Source organism: Aythya marila, assembly GCF_965140915.1.
Source record: "Aythya marila genome assembly, chromosome: 15".
Lineage (NCBI taxonomy): Eukaryota > Metazoa > Chordata > Aves > Anseriformes > Anatidae > Aythya > Aythya marila.
The window spans coordinates 14,833,530-14,845,520 of NC_139056.1; the positions used below are offsets into that span (position 1 = coordinate 14,833,530).

At 67.7% G+C, this 11,991-nt stretch overlaps 1 protein-coding gene across 3 annotated transcripts in view; it reads left to right on the top strand.

Annotated features, from left to right (window-relative positions):
- The window catches only part of RAI1 (retinoic acid induced 1), a 68,964-nt gene extending 57,029 nt beyond the window's left edge, over window positions 1-11,935 (top strand). For all 3 annotated transcript variants that reach the window (XM_082772476.1, XM_082772474.1, XM_082772475.1), the window contains 4 exons: window positions 3,984-9,561; window positions 10,817-10,910; window positions 11,180-11,229; window positions 11,614-11,935. In XM_082772476.1, coding sequence (XP_082628602.1) covers window positions 4,000-9,561; window positions 10,817-10,910; window positions 11,180-11,229; window positions 11,614-11,628 — 5,721 coding nt within the window. In that variant the 5' untranslated portion in view covers window positions 3,984-3,999 and the 3' untranslated portion in view covers window positions 11,629-11,935. The remainder of the gene's footprint in view (window positions 1-3,983; window positions 9,562-10,816; window positions 10,911-11,179; window positions 11,230-11,613) is intronic.
- The last annotated feature ends 56 nt before the right edge of the window (window positions 11,936-11,991 follow it).

The following is an 11,991-nucleotide window of genomic DNA, read 5'->3' on the forward strand; positions in this document are numbered from 1 at the left end:
CTTTAAACTCCACCAGCTCACAATTAAGCAAATCCGGGGCTGACACTCCTCGATAGGCACTTTTCTCCCCCCTGAGAGCTGCGGAGGTGGCTGGGGCGGGGGGGGGGGCCAGGGTTGGGACCAGTGACTGCTGCCCCCCCCAAAAAAAAAAAAATCCAGGGCTTGTGGGGGGGGGTTCTGGTGCATGGCAAGGGGGGTTTCGTGGCAGGGATTTGGGAGGAGGGAGCGGGGAGGGCTGTGGAGCAGGGGGGGTCCGCGGTGACGGCGCTGCCGCTGGTGCAGAGCGCACCGCTATTTTTAGTCGGCGAGTCCTTGGCGGTGGCGCATCAGGAAAAGCCTGAGAAACGGCCTGCCCGGGAGCACGGCCCCAGCCCCGCGCTGGATGAGGCCCCGCGGGGAGAGCAGCAGCTGGGAAACGGGGCTGGGGGTTAAGGGAGGGGGTCCCCAGGGCGATAGGGTGGGGGTCTGGGCGCTTACCCAGCTCCCGGGCTGCGTTTGGAGAGCTCCGGATCCGGCCCTTGGTGCTGCAGCGCTGCCTTGTCCCTGCCAGCCATCGGGGAGGAAAGGAGAAGGAAGGAGAAGGAAGGAGAAGGAAGGGGGAGGAAAATCCAGCCAAGCCCAGGCAACGCATCGCAAAGCCGAGCGGGAGGCAGGCTGCGAGGCGGGTGGGCACCTGCAGCGGCCGGGGGGGGCACGGCGCTGTGCCCTGCTGCTGGCACCGGGGCAGCCCCGGGCACCAGTGCGTGGCCCCAGGTCATGCACCAGCCCCGGGAGGTCCCCCGGGTCCTGCGTGTCCCCAGAGGGTGACAGCAGGGCTGTGCTGGGGGCTGTGGGGCCGTGCGGGGTGTCCACGGGGGCCGCCTCTCCAAGGGGACCGAGGGGATGGGATGCTGAGGGTGGCCGTAGCCCGATGCGAGCGTGGCTCCTTGCGTGGCAGGACAGGGTCGTGCTGGCTCTGGGCACCGTGGTGTCCCCACGTCACCGTCTCCGACAGACGGAGCCCCTTTTGGGGTCACCCACGGAGCCCCCCGTGTCGATTCCCATCCCAGGGCTGTGGCAGGGGGGGCCTCGTGCGCGCAGCCCCAGGGCCGCGGCCGCTTCCTCCTCCCCCTCCTGGAAAGGGACTTAACCTTGCTGCTGTCGACAGCTTGATTTGATGCCATTAAAGCGTTTGCTCGGAAACAGCCTCCATCAGGAGGCAACATCTGTTCGGTCCCTCCGCCAGCAGAGCTGCGGCACAGCCCAGGGCAGAGCTGCTCCTCGGGCAGGGCTGGGTGCTGCTGGCAGGGAGGGTGTCCCCCCCCCCTTGGGCTCAGCACCTTGCTCGGAGCAGGCTTTCATCCCATTTCGGATGGAGAAGCCACCGGCCGCCCCCATCCGCACCTCCTGCCTGGCTGGCCTCATCCAGCCCCTGATATTTCGGCCCCCAAAAGGAGCTCCCTGAGGGCTCAGGGTGAGCCCAGACCGTGCCACGCGCTGGGATGTGACCGAGGCTGGTGGTGCCCAGCTGGGTGTTGGTGTGCGGGCACGGCCGTGGCCCGATCCTGCCCCGGGGGCTTCCACGCATGCACACCCTGCAATTTGCACGCCCTGCACGTGTGCACGCCCCACACACGTGCAGGCTCCCCCCACGCCTCCAGCCCTTGCACACCCACCGTGCCCCCTGCGTGCGTCCCCCCCGTGCGCGGCACGTCCCCTCGCGCCGGGTGCTTTTTTGCTCAGCTTGGCATTGCCCCAGCTGTTTTGTGGAAAGTAATAATAATTAATAATAAAAGAGAAAGAAAGGAGGGAGAAAGCACCCCTTAAAGCAACAGACCGGGATTTTTTCTCGAGCCGATCCCATTTTTCAAACCTGCTTCCACGTGGAGCTGTAGGGGCCCTTTTCTCCCTTTAATTTTCTCGCCGCCGCTCCGGGCTGCCCCAGAGGCCTGGCTTTGATTTTGCTCCCTTTGTTCTCGCAGCCCCCGCGCCCCCCCCCCCCCACCTCCCCCCAGCCTCCCGAGCAGGACGGGGCAGCCCCCACACCACTTCGGCACGAGGGGCGTTAGCAGCGGGCTGGCCGGATTTTAATTGACCTGTCTTTTTCCCCGAGATGCACGCCTTAACCGCATCCAGCTGCCCGTGTGGCCTGCGAGATGAAGCTGCAGGATTTAGGGGAAACGCAGAAAAAGACCAAAAAGGGGCTGTGGGGGGGGGATGTGGACACAGGATCGTGGTTTTGGGGTGCTGGGCTGGTGCAGGCAGCACCGAGATGTGCTTCAAGGGTGCTGTAGTGTCAGTGGGGTGAGAGGCAGGGCATCCTTGAGAGGGTGGCCCCTAGGAGCTGGTGGCCTTCCCTCATTAAACTCATCACCTTAATGAAGCTGGAGGGGACGGCGTGGGTTGCGTGGGGGTCACCGCTGCGGCACGGCCGAGGGAGAGGCATCAGGAAAGTCCCCAGCAGGGTGCAGAAGGGGGGGACCCCACATCTCCAACCCGCTGTGGACGGGCAGGATGCGTCCCCAGCGCCACCCAGCCCTCCGGTAGCGCACGGGGTCCCTCCCCGCAAGCTGCCTCCGAGATCAAACCGGTGACCCAGGTGCTTCCCCGCACCGAGCGCGAGCAGGGAGAGGAAATGGGGACATTTAATGACGACTGCGCCGAGGCGCTCGGCTAATAGACGTCTGCTGGCGGGAGCAGACAGCTTCCAGATGGTATCGCACCGATGCAGGGGTTATTGGCTGGGGACGGGGGACGGGGGGGCTGCGGGAGGCGGCAGCAGGCACAGACGGGCAGACCCAGGAAGTTGAAATGACTTTTTTTTTTTTGCAGCAGCAGCAGCAGCAGAGCCCGCGCTTCTGTCCCTCCGCGCTGCTGCCTCCAGTAATGATGGCAATAATTAAAAATAGTGGCAATAAGCGGGGTGTTCGGAGGGGCTCGCGGGATCCTGGAGTCCCCGGGGAGGGCACGCAAGGAGGGGTTACTGGTTAAGTGATTTCCAGAGCGAGGAGCAGCGGGTGCATGAAATGGAGCACGGGGGGACCCCAGCACAGCGTGGTGGGGTCATGGCATGCTGCGGGCCGGGCAGAGCAGTGGAGGAATCACCCTGCAACGCTGGGGCAGGCGGCAGGGATGGGAGAGGCTGCCACCAGCATCAGCAGGGCAAGAGGAGGCAGCAGGGCCCCAGACGTCCCCCAGGTCACAGGCGCGGTGCTGCGGAGCGGGGCGATGCAGGGAGAGACGCCGGGAGCTGCTGCAGGGCGAGGCGAGGCGATGTGATGTGAGGCGACGCGGGGCGATGCGATGCAGGGCGGTGGGAGGTGGTGCAAAGCCAGCTGCTGCGATGCAGGGCGGTGAGATGCGAGGTGATGAGATGCGGTGCAGGGCGATGCAAGGCAAGGCGAGGTGGTGCAGGGCGATGCAGGGCGATGCAAATTGGTGCAAGGCAAGGCAACGTGGTGCAGGGTGATGCAAAACAATGCAAGGCAGGGCGAGGTGATGCAATGCAAGGTGACGAGGTGTGATGCAAAGCAATGCAAAGCGAGGCGATGCAGGGCGATGCATGGCAAGGTGATGAGATGCGATGCAAAGAGGCGCAAGGCAAGGCGAGGAGGCGCACGGTGCTGCAAAGCGGTGCAAGGCGAGGCGATGCAGGGCGATGCAGAACGCTGCGAGGCAAGGCAGGGCGATGCAGAGCAAAGCAATGCGAGGTGCTGCGCCGCTGCAAAGCAATGCAAGGCGAGGCGAGGCGATGCACGGCCGTGCAAGGCGAGGCAGTGCAGGACGATGCGGTGCAGGGTGAGGCGAGGCGAGGCGATGCAGCGCCAGGTGCCACGATCCGGGGCCACGCGAGGTGACGCAGTGCCAGCGAGGCGCTGCCCCGGCAGGCACGGCGATGCCCGCGGTGCCCCCTGCGCGCGCGGCCGTGCTCCCCGGGCCCGCGGCGGCGGCGGCGGCGGCGGCGGCGGTGCTTCATTTGAATTCTCGCCTCTCTCTCTTCGCAGATAACAAGCCCGCGCCATGCAGTCCTTTCGAGAAAGGTGTGGTTTCCATGGCAACCAGCAGAGCTACCAGCCGACTTCACAAGATACATCACGCCTGGAGAATTACAGGCATCAAAGTCAGGCAGGGCCGAACTGCGAGCGGCAGAGGCTGGTGGCGAAGGAGTACTACAGTCAGCAGCAACTGCCGTACTCGGGCTACGAGAACAGCGCCGTGGAGAAATACCACCGGGGAAACAAGCAATTAGCGGGGCAGCAGCTGCAAGGCAGGCCGGCCTTTTCCAATTACGCCGTGCAGGAGAACAGCCCCTACCCGGCCCGCTATTCGGGGGACGAGGGCCTGCAGGCGTGGGGCAGCCAGGCGCAGGCGCTGCCCGGCGGGGTGGCCAAGTATGAGGACAGCCTGATGAAGAAGACGGCGGCGCCGGCGGGCGGGCGGCCCTACCACGAGCCGGCGGCGGCGACCCCGCTGCCCTTCCGGACTCACTTCCAGCAGCAGCAGCAGCAGCAGCCGCCCGCGCTCCCCTACCCCAAGCTGCAGCGGCAGAAGCTGCCCAACGACGTCTCCTCGCCCATGCCCTTCCCGCAGAGCCCCCATTTCGGGCAGCACTCGCAGTCCTTCCCCGCCTCCTCCACCTACTCCTCGGTGCCGGGGGGCAGCCAGCCGGCGCACTCCTACAAGAGCTGCACGGCCCCTTCGGGGCAGCCGCCGCTGGAGCGGCCCCTGGGCAGCGCCGCCAGCCTGGCCCCCGGCCCCCGCGTGCCCAACCTGCACGGCTACCAGCCCAACCGCATCGGCTACGAGCAGCCCCCGCAGCCCCCGCCGCAGCCCCCGCAGCCCCCGCCGCCGCCCCCGCAGCCCCCGCAGCCTCCCCAGCCCCAACCTCAGCCCTTGCAGGGGAGGCATCACGCCCCGGAGACCCTCCACTACCAAAACCTGGCCAAGTACCAGCATTACAACCAGCCGGGGCAGACCTACTGCCAGGGCGACGCGCCGCCCGTCCGGACGCCGGAGCAGTACTACCAAACCTTCAGCCCCAGCGCCAGCCACTCGCCGGCACGCTCCGTCGGCCGGTCGCCGTCCTACAGCTCCACGCCGTCCCCGCTGATGCCCAACCTGGAGAATTTCCAGTACAGCCAGCAGCCGCTGAACGCCGGCGCCTTCCCGGCCGGCATCGCCGACCACAGCCATTTCATGCCGCTGCTGAACCCTTCTCCCACCGACGGGACGAGCCCGGATGCTCAATCCGGGAACTGCAAGAACCTGCCGAAGGAGAAGCTGCCCGAAAACCTGCTGTCGGACCTGAGCCTGCAGAGCCTGACGGCGCTCACCTCCCAGGTGGAGAACATCTCCAACACCGTCCAGCAGCTGCTGCTCTCCAAATCGGCCGTGCCGCAGAAAAAAGGCATCAAGACCCCGGCGAGGACCCCCGAGCAGCTCAAGGGGCAGCACTGCAGCCCTGAGAGCAGCACGTACTCCGCGGAGCAGGTGGGGACGCCGCTGTCCGACCCGCTCAGCACCCCGCAGTCCGTCCACGCCGAGACGCAGGACGCCGACTATCTCAGCGGCTCGGAGGACCAGCTGGAGAGGAGCTTCCTGTACTGCAACCAGAACCGCAGCCCTGCCCGCGTCAACAGCAACTCCAAGGCGAAGCCCGAGTCCGTGTCCACCTGCTCCGTCACCTCCCCGGATGATATGTCCACCAAATCGGACGACTCCTTCCAGAGCATCCACGCCAGCCTGCCCCTGGAGACCTTCACCAAGTACGTGACCAACGAGCGGGACTGTCCCCGGCTGCTCCTCAGCGCGCTGTCCCAGGAGGAGCTGGCCTCCGAGATCATCGTCCTGCAGGACGCCATCAGCGAGAAGGGGGACAAAGCCTGGGCCAACTCGCCCATGCTGAGCAAGGAGGCCACCAAGTCCCCCTTCCAGCTGGAGAACCACCGGCCGTGCCTGGACTCCATGGTGAAGGGCGCGTGGCCCAGCCAGGGCGACTCCAGCACCCTCACCGAGCCCCTCAAGCTGGACAAGGCTTCGGGGGGCAGCGCGGGGAAGGACTTTGGGGAGGAGGTGTACGAGGGTCCCCAGGTGGAGTTTGCGGCCACCGAGACCAAGGACTCGCTCAAGGATGCGGCCCCGCTGGCCTTCAACTCCAAGCCCAGCATCCCAGCCGCCACTTCCAGCGCGGGGGCCTCCAGCTTCAGCTGCTACTCGAACACCACGGCCAACTCGGTGGACTCCGAAAACGCCATGGAGCACTTTGAGTGGCCGGAGGAGAGCCTGGGCGAGGCGTGCCTCAGGTGGAAGGAGCTGGGCTCGGGCCTGCAAGCCTCCGACCTCCCCAAGGGCTTGTTCCCCAGCAAAATGGTGGGGTCCTGCAAGGAGAAAAAAAATGCCTGCAGCTTGGATCTGTGCGACGGCGAGCAGCCGGCCAAGAGCGAGCCGGCCCGGGACTTTGCCCAGCAGGCGATGGAGGAGGAAGAGGAGGAGACGCTGACCTACGACGAGGCCACGAAGGCAGACAGCGAGAGGTGGCTGCAGGACACCCGGCACTGCTGCTCGGCCGGGGACTTTGGCGAGATCCCCATGATCTCGTCGCCGGAGCTGAAGGAGTCGGACCTGGAGGCGGAGGAGTACTCCTCGCTCTGCGAGCTGGCGGGCGCGGAGCAGAAGCCGGTGCCCTACGACGCCTCGCCGCCCAAGCCCCCGGAGATGCCCGCCGTGCTGTCCGCCAGCGAGGTGCCCGTGTCCGCCGAGGAGACCGTCAGCACGGTGGAGAAGGAGGGCTCGGCGCCCTCGGCGCGCCTCTCCGGCCAGTCCGTCATCCTGCTGGGCCCCGCGGTGGGCACGGAGACCAAGGTGAAGAGCTGGTTCAAGTCCTCCCTGCCCCACATCCAGCCCGAGGAGGGCGGCGGAGGGGAGAAACCTCACCCGGAGGGGGCGGATTCCGAACCCTTGAAGAAGCAGCTGGTGCCCGAAACCGTGCTGGGGAAGACGGAGCCTGTCTCGCGGGGCAAGAGCCTCCGCAACAAGAGGGTGCACTGCCGGCTGCCGGAGGGGGACGGTGCCGGCGGCGCGGTGCCGAGCCCCTTCGATGAGCTGCCGGTGGCGTGCGTCAGGCCCGACGGGCAGGTGGAGATGCCGAGCAAGAACGCCCACAGCCAGACGCCCAGGTTTGCGGCGGAGGGCTTGCCGGCACGCATGTGCACCCGCTCCTTCACCGCCCTCGCCGAGCCCCGCACCCCGGCCCCGCTGGAGGGGCTGAAGGTGCCGGTGCACCAGGAGAAGCTGGGGAAGAAGCCGGCCTGTGGGGTGAAGCAGAGGGTGGCTTTCAAAGCCAGGAAGCGCAGCGGCCGGCCGGCCCCTAAAGTGGTCCAAAACGCCGGCGGCGATGCCGCCCTCCTGGTGCCCAGCTTGGTGCCCGCCGAGGAGGCAGCGGGGCCGACACCGCCGGAGGGGGACGCGGCAGACGCGGGGGAGAGGGACCAGCGGTCGATGATCCTGCGCTCCCGGACGAAGACGCAGGAGGTTTTCTACACCAAGAGGCGGCGGGGCAAGCGGGCGGCGGAGGTGCGGCTGAAGAACTGCAAGGCACCCAAAAAACTCATCTCCAACAACCACCTCCCGCCCGCCTTCAAGCTGGCCCCTCCGGGCAGCCCCCACAAGGAGGGCAAGGTGGGAGCCCGGATGAAGCTGCCCAAAACGGGGCCGGGAGTGGGCGGCAAGATGTCCGAGCGGCCCCTGCACTCGCTGAAGAGGAAATCCACCTTCATCTCCCCCATCCCCGCCAAGAAGAGGAACCTGGTTCTGCGGAGCAACAGCGGCGGCATGAAGGAGGAGAAGCCCGAGGGTCCCCCCAGCCTCTTCAAGAAGATGCCCGTGGCCAAGAAGGTGAAAGCCAAGCTGCCCCCCAAGAGCCCCGGGGAAGCCGTCCCGAAACCCCCACCGCCAAAGGAGGCCCCCGACGTCTGCATCAAGATCACCTCCCGGGCGGCCTTCCAGGAGGCCACCAAGACCAAAGTGCTGCCTCCCCGCAAGGGCCGCGGCCTCAAGCTGGAGGCCATCGTGCAGAAAATCACCTCGCCCAACCTGAAGAAGTTCGCCTGCAAGCCGGCAGCCACGGCGGCGGCGACGGTGGCGGCGGCGGCGACGGCGGCGACCACCTACGGCACCTCCCTGAGCCCGGCGGGGGCGGAACGGGAGCGGGCGGTGAAGCACGGCGGCGTGGCCCCGGCGGTGGGCGACGCGCGGCTGCCCAAACCGGCGGCGGCGCAGAAAGCACCCGCGGCGCCGTCGGCCGAGCAGTTCTGCCGAAACGCCCACGGCAGAGCGCTGAAGGGGAAGCCGGGCAGCGGGAAGAAACTCGCCGCCGACGGCTTCCAGGGCGAGACGTGCGTGCCGGCCGTGGTGGCGGCGCAGCCCGGCTCGGCGGTGGTGGCCAAGAACGCGGCGCTGCTGCCCAAGAAGAGGAACCGCAAGGGCAAAGCGGCAGCGCTGGGCATGGCCAAGGCGCCCCTGGGCCCCGCGCTGCCGCTGCCGCCGCCCCGCGAGCGGGCGGCCGGGCCGGGCGGCGGGGACGAGGGCAAGAAACCAAAGAGCGAGGAGAAGGAGGCGGGGGGCGGCGAGGGCCCCGAGGGGCGTTCGGCGGGCGGGCCGGCGCGCGGGCCGAAGGCGCGGGCCAACCACGCCAACTACAACGGCTACTCCAAGCGGCAGCGGAAGCGCCTGGCCCACGGCAAGGCCAAGGCGGTGCCGTCGCGGTGCAAGAGCCGGGGCAAGCGGCGGCGGCAAGCCCAGCAAGCGCCGCTGCTGCACCCCGCCGAGCCCGAGATCCGCCTCAAGTACATCTCCTGCAAGCGGCTGCGGGCCGACAGCCGGGCTCCCCCCTTCGCGCCCTACGTCCGCGTGGAGCGGCGCGGCGACTTCACCACCGCCTGCACCGTGGTCAACTCGCCCGGCGACGAGGCCCGGCTGCAGCGGGGGCCCGCCGGCACGGCGCCGCGGCCGCGGGCGGCTCTCCCCGCCTCGTCCACCATGCACATGGGGCCCGTGGTGTCGAAGGCGCTGAGCGCCGCCTGCCTGGTGTGCTGCCTGTGCCGCAACCCCGCCAACTACAAGGACCTGGGGGACCTGTGCGGGCCCTACTACCCCGAGGACTGCCTGCCCAAGAAGAAGTCGCGGCTGAAGGAGAAGGCACGGGCGGAGGGCGAGGAGGCCGGCGCGGCGGAGCGGGGGCCGAAAGGGACGGAGAGCAGCTGGGCGGCCGGCGGCAAGCCGCCGAGGCCGGAGGGTGCCGCCGAGGCTGCCAAGCAGAGCTCGCTCCGCTCCAGCCCCCGGGGCATGTTTCGCAGGCTGCAGAGCTGCTACTGCTGTGACGAGAGGACAGAGGGCGAGGAGGCGGCCGAAAAGCCCCGGAGGCACGAATGTAACAAAGCCGAGTCCCCGCCGCAGGAGCCGGGGGCGGGCGACACGCAGGAGCACTGGCTGCACGAGGCCTGTGCCATATGGACCGCTGGGGTTTTCCTGGTGGCGGGGAAGCTCTACGGGCTGCAGGAGGCCGTCAAGGCGGCTGCCGACGTGGTAAGAGCTCAGCCACCCACCCGGCACGGCACCCCGGGGTGGTGGGGCGAGCCCTCCCACCCGTAGCGGGGAGGCCGTGGGGGGAACGGAGGGGATGGAAGGCGTCAGCTCCTCCAAACGGGCACGGCCGGAGCAAACGGAGTCACCAACCCCATTTTTGGCCCACCCCAAGACGGTGGCGGCCGAGCCAGCCCCGTGTGGCAGAGAGAAGTTGGTCCCAGAGCTGGGCACTGCCTGTATGCCCCCTGCCCGTCCTCCTGGTCCCCAAAAGGGCCTGGGGCTCAGCCCTGTTGAGTTTTTTGCTGCTCTCCCCATGGGCTCGGCCGTGGCGCAGTTAGGAAGGATGAAGCAGAGGAGCCCCGGGGCTCGCTGTGCTGGGTGCTCTGAGCTGGCTGCAGGGCTCGGGGTGTCCCCAGACAACAGGGAGAAGCAGAACCAGCCTTTCCCATCGCGTTTTGTAGGGTTTTTGGAGCAAACCGAGGGCTAACGGCGTGTTAGTGCCCGGGAGCAGGGGAATCCCCCAGGACACACGGCTGCAGCGGGGGCGAAATTAATAGGGCTGGTCAGCAAGCTGCCGGGCATTACAAGCCGTCCTGGGAGACCAGGGCTGGCGTTGGGATGCGATGAACCCGGCTGGCTTCCCGGGAGATTCGTGCTGCTGCCTCCCTGATAAGGCCTAAAATCCTCCTTTTTAGCCTTAGAAGTGGTTTTGTGCTGTCACGCCGTGCGGCGGCTCAGGGAGGGTCGGGCACGGCCCTGCCCCGCTCCTTGTCCAGTCCGCGAGGAGCATGGGGACACTGGGGGAGCAATTTAGGGAGGACACTGCTGGGACACTGCCATGGGGACATGGGGTCTTTGTGCCCAGCAGGCCCCCCGTTAGCAGATTTGGGGCTGAACACATCCAATCCATCATCCCCGTGGCATGGCCATCCATGGGCTGCCACCCTCCCCACCTGTACCAGCAACAGGGACGGGGCAGGAGTGGGGACCCCCGGGGTTTTCTACCCCCGCTGCCCCCGAGCCATGGCACGGCCACGTCCCTTCCCCTCCTGCCCACTCTCTGCTTTCAGCATTTTCCACCCAAAAGAGCGTGGCCGCAGCCGGTGGCGCTGGAGGGAGGACACTGCCAGGGGGGCAACTCGGGGCAGCAGCAGGGACACCGGGGGCCGTTTGGGGCTCGTCACCTCGGCGCTGGGCTCTGACGAGGTCTCTCTGTCTCTCTCTGCCTCTCTCCCTCTCCCCGCGGCGTGTTAAGAAGTGCTCGAGCTGCCAGCAAGCGGGAGCCACGGTGGGCTGCTGCCAGAAGGGGTGTCCCCACACCTACCACTACGCGTGTGCCATCGACACAGGTGAGCCCCAGCAGCGGGGACGGGGGGGGGGCATGGGGACACCCCCCCCCAGAGCCCTCTGAGCCGGCTGAAATCGGGGACGGGGTGGGCTGGGGGCTCCCCGTGGCGGATGGCGAGGTGCTTCGTGTCCCGAATTTTGTGGTTGGTGTCCCGAATTTGGCTGCTCTCAGCCCAAATCTTCGCGCAAATGGTGGCGAGGAGGGGGCTGCGTCCCTGCGGCTCCTCGGGGACGGTCATCAGCCCCCTGACACGGCCTTTTCTCCTCGCAGGTTGCTTACTAACCGAAGAGAGCTTCTCTCTGCGATGTCCCAAACATAAGGTGAGCCCGGAGACCCTCGGTGCACCCCCGGGGGAAGGCAGAGCTGCTTTCACGCCGTGTCCCCCCCCCCATCCTCGGGGACGTCCCCCTCCTTGGCACAGGGCAATCGCTTCCCTGGGGCTCCCCATGAGACCCCCAGTACAGGGGCTATACCCCCATAGACAGTCTGTGGGGTTTTTTATGGGATTTTGTCCACCTGCCCTTAACACTGACCTGGGGGGGGGGGGGGGACACAATTTAAAACCTGTGCCAAAACCCCGTCCTCCGGGCTCAGCGCTTTTCGCAGGGCTGCATCCCGATGGGGACACCCCCACCAGCTTGGGGACAATGTGCCGTGTGTCCCCCCCCCACCCTATTAACCCCCCTATCCCCTTGTCCCCGCAGAAGCAGCCCGTGTAGCGGCGCGGGAGGCGCGACGACCCCCGCCACCAGCGAGGGACCCGCGGGGGTGGCAGCGCCACCGTCCCCAGCACCGAGCCGTCGGGGGCCACCGGAGGAGCGTGGCCCCCGAGGTGGGCGCAGCGCTGCCGGCCGCCCCCCAACCTCTCTCCTCGGGGCCCCCCCTTCGGTGGGGAGAGCCCCCCGGGGTGGAAAAACGGGGCCCGGGGGGGCACGGAGCCCCCCCGGGGTGGCGTGGCGGGGTCACCAGCCCCGGTGACATCCGTATGGAGAACACAGAGACTGCTCCAGGACTACGTGAGCTGCACAGGGGTGGTGGGTTTGGGTGGGGGGGGGTGGGCGGGTGGGTGGGGATGGGGGCGG